At 38.3% G+C, this 14,019-nt stretch overlaps 1 protein-coding gene across 3 annotated transcripts in view; it reads right to left on the reverse strand.

The window, feature by feature from the left end:
* Positions 1-5,677: 5,677 nt before the first annotated feature.
* PI4K2B (phosphatidylinositol 4-kinase type 2 beta) overlaps positions 5,678-14,019 on the reverse strand; it is a 39,495-nt gene continuing 31,153 nt past the window's right edge. For all 3 annotated transcript variants that reach the window (XM_034772644.1, XM_034772645.1, XM_034772642.1), the window contains exons 8-10: positions 12,772-12,905; positions 11,148-11,207; positions 5,678-7,415 (exon numbers count right to left, since the gene is read on the reverse strand). In XM_034772644.1, coding sequence (XP_034628535.1) covers positions 7,242-7,415; positions 11,148-11,207; positions 12,772-12,905 — 368 coding nt within the window. In that variant the 3' untranslated portion in view covers positions 5,678-7,241. The remainder of the gene's footprint in view (positions 7,416-11,147; positions 11,208-12,771; positions 12,906-14,019) is intronic.

The raw sequence follows: 14,019 nt of genomic DNA on the forward strand, positions 1-14,019 counted from the left end.
TGTGATCCCTGCGGGCGACAGAACACATGCAAACCCCCACGCCGCGAGCGGCGGCTACAGCGCCACCCCGTGGCCGGAGGAGCGCCCGCCGCAGGGGGGTAGCACTTGGGATTTGCATCCCTACTTAAATGACAAATTGAGCGTTTTCCTCACTTCTGTCCCTTCCCTCGCCCCCACCCGCACAGAGAGCTGCGGCTGCACCCAGGGCCGGCTCCAGGCACCAGCGCAGCAAGTGCGTTCTGGGGGCCGGCCTCTTGGTCACTGTGAAGGTGGTAGTGAGGCCACCTTCACCTGACTGCGGTGCTTGGGGTGGCAAAAGACATAGAGCCGCTCCTGTAGCTAAGGGCAGGTCTTCACTACAGCGAGGGATCGATTTAAGATATGCAAATTCAGCTACGCGCAGAGCGTAGCTGAATTCAATGTATTGCAGCCAACTTACCCCGCTGTAGGGACGGCGGCAAAATCGACCTCTGCAGCTTCCCATCAACGGCGCTTACTCCCACCTCCGCTGGTGGAGTAAGAGCATCGATTCGGGGATCGATTGTCGCGTCCCAATAGGATGCGATAAATCGATCCCCGGGAGGTCGATTTCTACCCGCCGATTCAGGCGGGTAGTGTAGACCTAGCCTAAGGGTCTAGAATATAATCTGATGGGTCTAGAATGCCTCTTCAGGGATGTGGAACATAGCTTGATATGTTGTTGTTTTTTTGCAGTGTCTTTTGCAATCTGTAAAGTATTTTCAGAAATCTGTAAGGAGGCAAAAAAATTATCAGGAGAAATCCAGACATTTCCTAGAGGAAACTGGAATGAGTCTGGAAGATTCAGTAAATTACCCAGAAGAATGAACAATGTGTCAGGGTATTTGGAACATGTCTAAAGGAGCTTCTCATGTACTTTTGCACAATAATTTTTGATCTAAAAGCTTCCAAATGCCACCTTTCACTTCTCTGTTCCTCAGCCTGTAGATGATGGGGTTAAGCATTGGAACAAGAACTGTGTAGATAAGGAAGAGGAGTTTGTCAATGTCCCTTGAGCCAGTTGATTTGGGGTGTAAATACACAACCGTTCCTGAGCCATAGAACAGAGTCACATCAAGGAGGTGTGAGGAGCAGGTGGAGAAAGCCTTGTGTCTGTCCTCAGCTGCCAGCATCTTCAGGACGGTGCAGATTATTTTAATATAAGAGATGAGTATGAGAAGAAAGGGGTATCTGCAAAGAATAAAGCACCTGTGAACACAGTTATCTTATTCCAATAGGTGTGTACAAATGACAATTCCATCAGAGGGAGGACATCAAAGAAGAAATGGTTGATTTCAGGAGAACTGCAGAAAGGCAAAGAAAGCACAAATCATGTTGGCAATGCGGGTGATGGAGAAATAAAGGAAGGCAGCTTGCAAGGATGAGGGTATCCCTTTCACATCTCTACACTTCTCCATTCAAGCCTCCATAGATCTTTGTGCAGTGAGTCTGCTCCCAGAGACCTCAGGAAGTTCTCGGTAGCTCAGGAAGACTGCAGTTGCTCAGGAGACGCCCTGGCCAGAGACAACCTACCTCTATTCACCCCAATCCAGAGCCATTTTAGGGGCATAGCACTTGATGTTCTTCAGCTGAGACTTTCAAAGCAACCTAAGGGATTTGGATGCCCACTTCCCATTAACACTCATTAGACTTGGGTGTTCAGTTCTCTTCAACACTTCTCTAAATTGAAGCCTTAAAACTTTCACTCTCGAAAATAGAAGAATGGGTGAGATACAAAAGTTGTCCCAGACGGGAAAATAAGTGGGAGTGAGACAGAAAGGCTTGTGAGTATGTGAGGAGGATTACATCCACCAATAGGGGACACTCCCCCGCATTGATTAAGTTGTTGGCCATTCAGAGAAGTCCACTTTAAAGGAATTGAAGTAAAATTGGAGAGGGTTCAAAGAAGAGCCACGAGAATTATTAGTGGTTTAGAAAACCTGCCTGATAGTGATGGAGTAAGGAGCACAATCTATTTAGCTCAGCAAAGAGAAGGTTCAGGAGTGACTTGATCCCAGTCTATAAGCACCGACCTGGGGAACAAATACTTAATAATGGGTAGTTCAATCTAGCAGACAAAGGTCTAACATCCAATGGCTGGAAGATGAAGCTAGACAAAATCAGACTGGAAATAAGGTATTCTCCATCACTGACAATTTTTAAATCAAGATGCAATAGTTTTCTAACCAATCTGCTCTAGGAATTATTTTGGGGGCATGTCTCAGTCTGTGTGGCCAGGAGGTTGGACTAGATTATCACAGTGGATCCTTCTGGCCTTAGAATCTATGAAAATCAAGGTTGGAAAGAACTCTGTACAGAGAGGGAAGCCATGTGCAGCGAAGGAAAAGGACCATTAAATGTTATCAGCAGTGAGTGTTTTGGTCTCATTGAAATAATATGTTCCCCTTCCCAAGTGTTTGTGGACCTGTATATTCCTCCAAGTAGGGCTGGTCAAAAATTTTCTATCAGAACATTTTTTGATGGAAACTTGGGTTTTTGACTAAATGTGAATTTTTGTGAAAAGGGTCTGATTGCCTTGAAAGCATTCCATTTTTCATCACAAAACTGTAAAGAGTTTGGCCAAAGGTTTTTGGTGGTTCTCAGCAGCTGACAGAATGCTGTAAACCAGGGGCGGAAATTCAGGTTTCCCACAAAACTCAAAATTTTCCATGGAACACTTACACGAAAATGACAATACAAAGTAAAAAAGAAAGGAAGAAAGAAAGAAAGAAAGAAAGTTAAAATTAAAACCTTTCCCCCCCCACAATTTACCAGTCGGGGAAGGACTTAAAATATATGAGAAATTATGGGGAGGATCCCCCATTTTCTCTGCAAGATGAAACAATTATAGATCGTATACAAGATGGGTTTTCAGCAGGAACTTAGTATGAAAGAGCTAGGGTGTAGATTTACATTGCAATAGTTATTCTGCATTGACACCACCATTCCACATCAATAGCTATTTGCACTCACTACTCCAGGCTTTTTCCCCCTTGTACACAAGCTCTTAGCTTTGAGCCCTGTCTAAATTCCTGTGAACATTAAAAAGGCATTGACAGGGTGTCAGAGACAATAGAAATGGGGGTACGGTGAATATTGAAGCCATAATGAAAGTCACAAGGTACATCAGCCTGGTGTTGCTACCGGACAGTTTTTTTAGTTGGGCGAGATCACACACAAAAAATGGTCAATTTCATTGGGGCCACAAAAGATAACTGTGATATCAAGGATGTCATTGTGCTACTAACCAGAAACCCATTAATCCAAGACCTAGTTGCTAGCTGGAGGCAGAATCTGCCATTCATGAGGGCTGTATAATACAGCAGTTTGCAGATTGCTAAATACTGATCATAAGCAAGGCTGGCTCCAGGCACCAGCTTACCAAGTAGGTGCTTGGGGTGGCCACTTTGGAGAGGGGTGGCACGTCCAGCTGTTCGGCGGCAATTCGGCGGACAGTCCCTCACTCCTGCTCGGAGCGAAGGACCTCCCGCTGAATTGCCGCCGCAGATCGCGATCGCGGCTTTTTTTTTTTGTTTGTTTGTTTGTTTGGCTATTTGGGGCGGCCAAAAACCTGGAGCCGGTCCTGGCTGCACCTGCCCGGCCCAGACCCCATTTTCAAAATTTATTCTCGCACATCTTTTAAAAACACGACCTCCTTTCTGGAGGTGGGGAGAGAGCTGAGAGTCCACCTAGCCCTTGCTTTTCTTGTTCTGCAAGAGCTGCGCCTTGGTGCTCACACCTCTCATCATTCAGCCACATTCAAAACAGGCTTTTCAAATGTGGGTGTAATGCAGGGGAAGCCTACTCCTTTGACTGCAACAGGAACCAGTTGAACTGGAACTGTATTTTAATAGGTTTTATCAGATTTTTCTATATCACTGCTCTTGGAGTGCGACATCCACATTTTCAAGTTGTTTATACTTTTAAAAGGTAACTTTTAAGTTGACAATTTTCATGCACATTAACTTACACAGACGGAAAGGGTGGTTTTGCACAAATAGGCCTCGCTGTGCGCCTACTCTGAAATTTGACTTCAGCACAGGGAAAAGTTTACGCCTGCAGCTGATCCCTTTGCACAAGAGTTGTTTTCCAACTTCAGTCAAACAAATTTTGCCTATAGAATAAACACAGCTGAGATCAGATGAACTGCATTCTATTCCTTCTCAATCAAAATTCTTTAGTGAGTGCTCATCAGGTACATTTATACAACCCCACTGAATATAGGGGATAGATGTCACATGGAGCAGAATTTAGCCTGCACAACCTTTGTTACTAGTTATAGATATATGATAAGAAAACCCAGCTGGTCTCTTAGCTGCCAGGTGGAGGTTGTCAACTAGCAGATAAATATAGAAATCAACTACCACGGAATGTCCTTCTGACTCTGACAGTTGCTTCTTTAAGTAATACTGGTTCTGAAACTAGCAGGTGAAAAGCATATCTCCCCATAGTAAAAGTGCAGTCCTTGTGACTCCATAGGACCTCTGCTCCTTCTCAAATGTTACACACACACGAACGCACCCGCCTCCCTTTCCCCCCCCCCCAATTTAAAACAAGGAGTCATCCTCCACTAAAATAGCAAAGAAAAAAGGGATGTGCAAAATCCTACTCTCCTCCTTGGTAATTAAGGATATATCTACACAGCAAAGAAAAACCTGCAGCTTGTCCATGCCCGCTGACTCAGGCTCATGGGACTCAGGTTTTGGGGCTGTTTCAATGCTGTGTAGCTTTCCGGGCTCCCGGGCCCTGCAGGGTCCTAGAGTCTGAATTTCAGCCCAACTCTGGAAGTCTACACATCAATGAAACAGCCCCACTGCCCTGGCCCTGCAAGTCTGAGAGTCAGCTGGCACAGGCCAGCTATGGGTTTTCCTTTGCTGTGTAGACGAGTAAGTGTGACAAGTACATGCTATCTTGGACAACATATGGGCATAGAACACAAAAGGACATGATCAGGTGAAAATAAAATAACATGTTTTTAAGAGTATCTAACTATAGATCATTAGCTGGAGTCAAGCTGCCTGCACTTTTGTTTCACAAGCATATTATTCACAGTATTTATAAAGTCAGCCAAGAGGAATTCTTATTTGCTCCTTACTATTCATTGGCAGGAGACAAGTTGTAACAGAGCAGCAGCACATGCGTTTATATTGTGACTCTTGACATAAGGGAAATGATAGAAACTGCAGAGTATTATTATTTTTACTATTATTATTTAAATAACTTGTCAAGTGATTATAGAAATGGCAGGATTCAGGACTCACCGTCTCTTCTGTTGTTGGTGCTTATTAATTTAGATAGGTAAAGAATATTTACTAACTAGCTAAATAATGTAACCATTCTCTCATCATAGATGAATGGCTGAACAGCTTCTTCACAGCAAGTCTCAACAGAATGTTAAGTACACAAAATAAAGTTAGTATCCAATATATCCAACTGTTTATTAGAAACAAATGTAAGTTTGTTAGTATAGTACTAATGGCATTGCAGGTGTTTTTTGTTGTACTCTTTCCCATTATATGTAATATTGAAAAAATTCTAATAATGTTCTACATGCATGTACATTTTATCTTGTAGAAAGTGGTTTGGATGCAGACTTTACAAAAGTTTAAGTTAAGGCCCTCTTCCTGCTTAAGAAATAAGACACTTGAGGCACAAACTGTCCATTTCAGACTGACATTTATTGTTGCAAGTAAGCATGCCCAATACCTTAAATATACTCTTTAAAATTTAAGAAATTGTTCAGCTAAAAACTGAAGCCATAGAACCTTATAAAGGTGGCTGCCTCCATCTTATTTTAAACACCACAGTCCAGTAAGTTATACATTTAAGGCTTAGACATTTTAGTAAATCAAGTGAATTCCTGACATGCTACAATATGTACATCAACCCAAAATTATATAAAACAGTATACAAGGATTTTGTTCTTGGGATTAATAGTATTGCTTGGAATTATAAAATACAGCAATGTCTGAAATACTTAAAAACTGTAGGTTTCCTAAAAGCAACAATATTTGTAACAAAGGTTTTTCTCCCACCACAGATCCTAACTTTCAAGGACATCACTGAAGTAAAAATAATTTACCATATTACATAAGCCACAGACGTGGAAGATGAGCCTAAACTGTGTAGCTTCAACATAAAAACAAATAAGTGGCAGACAAACATGGGGTTGCAAGGAGTCCAATGACAGTGTTGCTGTACTCTACACATTGCAATCTATTTTCTGCTTTTGCTGGTCCACAATAAATAATGGAGAGTGTTTAAATTGAAATGTTGCAAGTGGGGTGGCTCAACAACCAACACTCCAGTGTTTTCATCAATCAACAATGGCAGGGAACTACTTTGGTGTCAGTTAATATACTCCATTGAATAGCAATCAACCCATCAATTCTAAACAAAACGATGCAGTATTTTGTTGTCATGATGGAACTATAGAATGGTACCTATGGAGAAAATATATTACAGACAATTTTCCATAAGTTATTTAAATATACAAGTGATCCTTAAAAGGCAAAAGACCAAATTTCACCCAACAATACATGGACATAACTCCCACTGAGGCCAAATGAAGTTGTGTACACATATGAGGGCAAAAATTTGCCCTAATTCTGATTAAACTAAGATGTGCTTTTTTGGTCCCCAACTCAAAAACCTTTGGAGTATTTTTCAAGTTTCAAAAATTGCAACTAATGCACTTTTTTAAATGCATGACCATTTTATTTTAATATTTTCCAATTCACTAGGCTATGAAAACCCATGGAATAACTTATGACATCTGTAAGCAGTAACACTGAATAGTATTTTTACAATCAAAGAAAGAGAACATGCTATGCTTCATTTCTAAAGCGTCTATAAAAAAAGATCAGTTTATAATTGTGTGCTCACATTTATATCCAACAATAAGCATTTTTTCTATGTTGTATTCAAAAGTAGTCTCTTAGAATATGTAAACTAAGTTTTCCCTTTAGTATGAATTCAGCCTATAAAAATACAGTATAGACAATTTCCTCTCATTCCCTGACATAAGGATTCACAATTTTGACACAAAAATTGTAAACTTTGATTACATTCAAAATACAATTCTTAAATCTTTACATTTTCAAGTTAAGTTTTGAGGTTTTGGCAGTCAGAGCCTTCGGTATACAGCAGAATTACATTATTGCAGAGCCTTTTTCTGTAAAATAGGTTACTAAATTACAGACATTGACTTTCCTCTTATGTTACTACCAGGAGGAAAAGAAAGGCTTCCTGCTATGGAAGGTCTGTGTGAATGCATTACTCAGATGAACAATTCGGCCCTGACTTCCAGTACTACTTCGCTCCACAACCACGCGTGGCATCTGAACTAGCTGAATTGGACTCCTTCCATCTTTTAATGCCTGAGTGAGGTTTAGTATCTGCAGAAATAAAATAAAATAAGTGGTACCCAATGAAAATTTGATTGTTCAGCCTGTTTGTTTAGATGCTGCTCTTAAAAATAAATCAATCCCATAGGATTCTGGTAATTCTATTTCCTCGGTTATCTTTCTCCTAAAGAATCTGCAAGTAAAACAACGTAAGTTACTACTGGGCAGCTGAATGTTCCACTAATCTTTTCTCTCGAGAGCATACACACCAAACCCTGCCTTAAATACATCTTGTGAAGCAAGTTCTTTCTGAACTACCGGAATAGGTTAAGAATGCAGAAATGCTTTCAGGTCTACATAGTCTATCATATCTCCAAAGAAACCCATATCTTAAAACACAGGAGGGCCATCAACATTTTCTTAGCCTAGAAGTCTGCCAGCTAAGATTTTAGCTATGAAATGATTGTCTCACATCACAAGAGAACGATTACAGGCTAAATTAAAAACCCATCTAAAATGCAGTTATCCTAGTTATTCCCTCATGTCTTTCATGAACCTGGGAACCTTTGAAACAGAACAATTTTTTTTCTATTTTACATTACAAGATGGAAAGTTTTAGAGCATCCAGACTATGCTGAACTTTAGTGATGCTATTATAGCCTTTACACAGAGAAGTGTCTAAGCTTTTAGTTACATGGATCCCTGAACGATACATGGCTTAAGGGAAGAGAATGTCTCTTAATGCAGCTAGTAACTGCTAGGCCTACTCAGTTTGTGCTGAATCCAATGACTCTTGTGAGTCAGACATTTTGGTGTAATTCCTGAAATATCTTCAGAAAATTGCTTGGAATACAAAAGGGTCTAAGAATTCTTAAGAGAATATGGTATTGAACAGTAAAATCTTAGCTAGATCTCTATTATTACTTTAAAAAGGCTTTTCTAAACTAGAATTTGTCTTGATTCTAAGTTAAAGGTTTTGCAGAATTCTTTTGTTAAATAATCAGTTTTCAGTGGCAAGTTACCGGCGTGTCATGAGAAGGTTACTCACTTGAATCAGTTTGGTGCTTGATGAATACTTCCCAGTGATAACTCTGTGAAGAAGGGGATGTGACTTTCATATGTCCACACACCAAACTTCTTTCATAAGTTCTTTCAGAAACCAGGCCTAACAGTTCATTTTGACAAATATGCTTTTACTGCCTTTTTTGCCAGAACAGCTACTTAGTTTACCATATTTGGACCATATTTGACTCAGAGAGCAGAAAAGCAGTATCAATGCCAGGGACTTCTGTGAAAAGGGTCAGATTAACCCTGTACAATGCCACTGTAAAACTGAACATGCATAACTTCTGCATTGTTCAGACTGAAATCATGAGCACAAGGAAAACAAATTCATAGAGTTTAAAGCCAGAAGGGACCATTAGATCATCCCATCTGACCTCCTATATATCATAAGACATTACATTTCACCCAGCTATCCCTGTATTGAGCCTCATAACTGTTTTTTTGGTTAAAGCATCTCTTTCAGAAAGGCATCCAAGTCTTGATTTAACGACATCAAGGGGTAGAGAATCTATCATTTCCCTTGGTAGTTTGTTCCAGTGATTAAATCACTCTCACTGTTAAGAGTGTATAACTTATTTCTAATTTGAAAATGTCGGACTTCAGCTTCCAGTCATTGTTTCTTGTTATGCCCTTCTTTGCTAGAGTTAGGAGCCCTTTCTCTTCTCCCTGTGAAGGTACTTATACACTGTAATAAAGTCATCTCAATCTTCTTTTTGATAAAGAGTTCAATCTATTTAGTTTAAGACTCTCACTACAAGGCAGTTTTCTCCAGTTTCAATAATTTTTTATGGCTTTTTGCTGTCCCTGCTCCAATTTTTCAATATTCTTTTAAAAATGCTGAACGCAGAATTGAAGAGTATTCCATTATGTCTCACCAATTCCTTATATAGAGGTAAAACTCACTTCCCTACCTCCAAGGATCACATTAGCCCTTTTTGCAATAGCATTGCATGGGAGCGCATGTTCAGTTGTTTGTCCGCTATGACCCCTAAATCCTTTTCAGAGTCGCTGCTTTCCAGGATACAGCCCCCCTTTCTGTAGATTTGGCCTGCATTCCTCATTCCTCTAACTTTGCACTTGGATATATTAAAATCATTTTGTTTGACTTGGCCCACTTTACCAAGCAATCCAGATTATTCTGTACGACTGGCCTTTTCCACCAGTCTGTGCCATCCATAAATTTGAATCAGCATTGTATTTATATTTACTTTCAGATCACTGACAAAAATGTTGATTAACATCGGGCCTAATACTGATCCCCGTGGAACCCCTCAAAAAGTACCCCCATTCAATGATGATTCCCCAATGACAACTACTTTGAGATCTGTCAGTAAGCCAGTTCTAAATCTATTCAATGTGCGCTCTAGATTTTATAGTGCCCTTTTTTAAACAAAATGTAATACAGTACTAAGTCAAATGCTTCACAAAAGTCAAAGGTAACTGTATAGATGCAACATACTTAACCCCCAAACTTGTAAATCTCCTAAAAAAGAATCAAATAAATTTTGTTGACAAGACATGCTTTCTGTCAAATCAAATCTTATGTTCAAGTCATACATTAATTAGCACACAGACTAGCACTTCAACTTAAAATAGTAACTTCAATGGGAGATCTACTGGCTTACAATGTTTTGACTAGAAAGCTAATATAAAATGTAATATTCTAAAGTTATGGTGGCAGAGACTTCGGTCTCCAAGAGGGTTACTGTATATTAAAAATAAACCCCAAAGCGATCCAACCAACTAATGATTGATGCAAAATGAGCATAACCTGTGTGTTACATGCTAGAGAAGCCAGCTAAGTCTAGTACTCCAGAGGTGCACAAGACAGGTGGAAAGAAATTTATCCTTTTGATATTTCATTCAATAATTCTAGGAAGCAGGTATATCTGCATTTACATAAACTGCTAAACTACTCAAACTGGAATAATTCACTGTGTAAACATCATACTAAAAAGTATGTATTTTGATCAGAATTCAGTCTCAATAAAACCACTACATATAATTCTATACTTTAAGATTGAATTGCAGTTTAACTGAAATGCACTTAATTTGTAAATCCCAAGGTGTAAACATGTGGTACAACGAATGGTTTGTAAGGAGTTCCTGTTGCTCTGTCACACACTTAGAATGTGCTAGGTTTCACAAAACTGTCTTTCAAGAAATAAACATACTCTTAAGGTCAGGTGACGTTTCCTCAGCATTCACATTTATCTCAAATTAACTGCTAGTTTAATTCATTTTCTCAATTGCTGATTTAGCTGTATGCCAGTTTCTCTAAATACAGTTTATTAATCAAAGTTTATCACTATATTTTGTTGAAAGTTCATAAAACCCTTTTACTAAGCTTTGATTTTGAATTATTATAGAGTTTGTTAGAGATGCTACATTAATAGCATCAGAAATGGAATTTCGTTAGCTGTAAAACACAGACAGAAAGACCAACATCAATATAAGCTTCTCTGCTGCCTCATTTCTATCCTAATGAATGGAAACAACCTCTAGGAAAGAAACATTAAGTTCAGTCTTCATGGCCATTTAGCTAGGTTTTTCAGAGATATTAATCACCCATAACTCCCTTTCAATTTAACAGCAGTTAGTTTCAGGTAGATCTGAAAAATCAGGAAACTATTAAGAAATACAGCAACAATATTAAATATCTTACTAAGTGGTAAAATTTTTAAAATGGGTCATAAGGAATTTAAAAATCAGCCGTACCTGTCCCCTCATCACCGACATTTGATTTTCAAAAGTAGCCTTGTCAAATCCTTTATCGGTCTTTATTCAAAATAAAAACACAGCAGTTATTTTCAAAACATTTTACCATTCTTAAAACCAGATGTATTTGGATACACAATCTTATTCTAACAATTGAACTGATCTTTTGTAAAATTTTAAAGTTTATGATTGTGACAAACCATAACTAGGAAGGAAATTCCAAGTACAAAAGCAATTATAAAATTAAGTGTAGTAGCTGTGAAAGATGACAGATTGGACTTAGACACTGTCAGCATCAAAGTGAATTAGAAGTAGTTTCAGATACTACAGCTGTCCCCAGGTCTCTCTTTTTGTGGTTTTGAAACTGCATTTTAAAATGTCTCTCACCTATTACTGTGCGAAAGGACCACACAAGGTGAGCTATTTAAGGGAAACAGGGAAGTAGACTATAAAACAGAGAGCTATAAACTGCGCAAAGTAACTGAAAATAGATTCTTTATTGTCTTTCAGTTTTAATTAATTAGGTATTACTTATAACAGTAAAAAGTTTCAGATATAAGTGGAGTATTTCTGTTGACAGTACCCTTTAAGACATAACAGGAACAGAATGAGCAGGAACAGTGCAAGCTTAAAACCACCTTTCCATAAATGTTACTCAACCCCAATGTGCAGAAACTACCTATATGGGAAAAAGGACATGTCTGTCTCCAGATCCATTAAATCCTTTGCATTTCTGCTGTGACTAACAGTGGGTGTTAGTTAGTGCCAATTTTGATTGTGGTGTTTTAATCATTTTAAGTCAGACAAACAAAATTACATTAATGAATGTGTTTCAGGACCCGACTTTTCCAATCAGAATTGCATGCTCAATGCCCCCCCGCCCCACCACCACCATGGTCATTTGGAGTATTCAGCATGATAAATGTTCATATTTTACAAGATTAGAATTTATATAAATCCCCTTTACTAAGATTATAGCTGTGTTCAATGCTTTAATAAGCAGAGTAAAAGGGTGTGTGTGTGTGTGTACTCACGACAATATATGGTTTGAATATCTTAAAATAAAACTGACAAAACCTCTCTCTGGAAGCCCATTCATTAATGGAATGGCACAGGTTTTAATATCACTTTGAAGGCACATGTAAAATGAAATATTTTAAATATGTATCAGCTGGACTAATACCTGATATTAGAGTGAAGCTTTTCCCCCAAGTTATTACTGTTTATTTGAAGTACATGTTGCCAGGCATCTTAAGTGACAAATGTATTTAAATACACGTTTTCATTATTAGTTTAGTGATTTTTAATTGATGATATAAAATGTAAGTGTAAGAAAGGAGGCTATTACCCATCAATAAAGTTGATTACCAACAATTTCAAATCTTTCATGAACAATACAAGGACATACATTTACAGAGGGGGATGTATGACTACTATATGTCAGTCTATGTACTCCTTTTGCGATCCTAGCATTAGAGGTAAGGCATAAGTAGTATCACATATTGTGAAATAATTAAGTAAAGCAATTCAAGTTTCTAAGCTAACTTTTAACAATTAAGTTTTCCTTCCACATATACTACTCAATTAACTATCCCCTCTCAATTAAAAATGAATTCTGATTCACCTTGAACAGTTCATAAAGATCTTCACAAAGATCCTGTACAAAGTTCATGTCAGAAATACGAGGGAGAATCAAATCTCTGGTCTCTTGGGAAAAAGGAACTTTTGCTTGAGAAAGCCAAGCCCAATGAAATGGATCTAATGGGAAAAACAGTTCAATATCTTGATTAATTAACAGGTAGACATTAGAATCAAATGATCTGATACAGGCAGAAACCTTAAGAAATAACTTGCTATTAGGTATCAAAATACTAAACCATCTGTCAGTCAACAGTTACCAAAGGTTATTTACATATATCATATTCCCAAATTTGTTTGCCACTATTACATTCACTGTGTTTGCCTGTAATTACAAGTTAAATTTGATTGCTGTAAAGGCTTTAGTTTTTCAGAGACTACAGAAGAAATTTTAAAAAGGTAATTAGGGTAACAACAAATATTTACTGGAATTAAAAAGGTTACTTGTTCCAAAATAAAAGTCTCTTTCCCTATCTCCCCATCAGTTATGTAGTTTGTCTTGGAGTGAAATACTGTCTATGATCAAATAAAACTACTTCCAGATGATCTGATTTACAAAATATAATCTAACTATAATTTTTAAGTAAAGGTCAATCTTAACTTGCTAAGATATTTTCTTAAAATAGCTTGAAAAATAAAAATTAACAACTCTTGCAAGGGTTTTTTCTCAATGCTATCATCTGTGAAAGAACATAAGATGAAGTTTATGTACGTTATATAATGCTTTTTAGAGAAAAGCAACTCTGCACCCCAGAGTTAAGGCTTTTGAACTACACTGAGATGCATATTTTATTTTTACAAGTAGTATTGCACCAATCTTGTCCAATTTAAAGAAGCTTAGATGCTGAGATTAAAGAGCATTACTATTTTTCTGTTCAGTATAAATTTTATTAATTTTAGTACACCTCTACCTCGATATAATGCTATCCTCAGGAGCCAAAAAAATCTTACCATGTTATAGGTGAAACCGCGTTATATTGAACTTGCTTTGATCCACTGGAGTGCGCAGTCGCCCCTCTCCCCCCCCGGAGCACTGCTTTACCGCGTTATATCCGAATTCGTGTTATATCGAGTTAGCGGTGTATCACCAATACAGTGGATTCCGCTTATTAGCAACCTCTCAGTTCTCAGCAAAAAATTACATTATCTGGAAGTTGCCCATAAGCAGAAGGCAGGTTTGCAGAGCTGCAGCTAGGGAAGGAAGCACTGGGACGTAACTTCCCTGGCTGCAGAC

This window comes from Trachemys scripta, chromosome 5 (assembly GCF_013100865.1).
Source record: "Trachemys scripta elegans isolate TJP31775 chromosome 5, CAS_Tse_1.0, whole genome shotgun sequence".
NCBI lineage: Eukaryota > Metazoa > Chordata > Testudines > Emydidae > Trachemys > Trachemys scripta.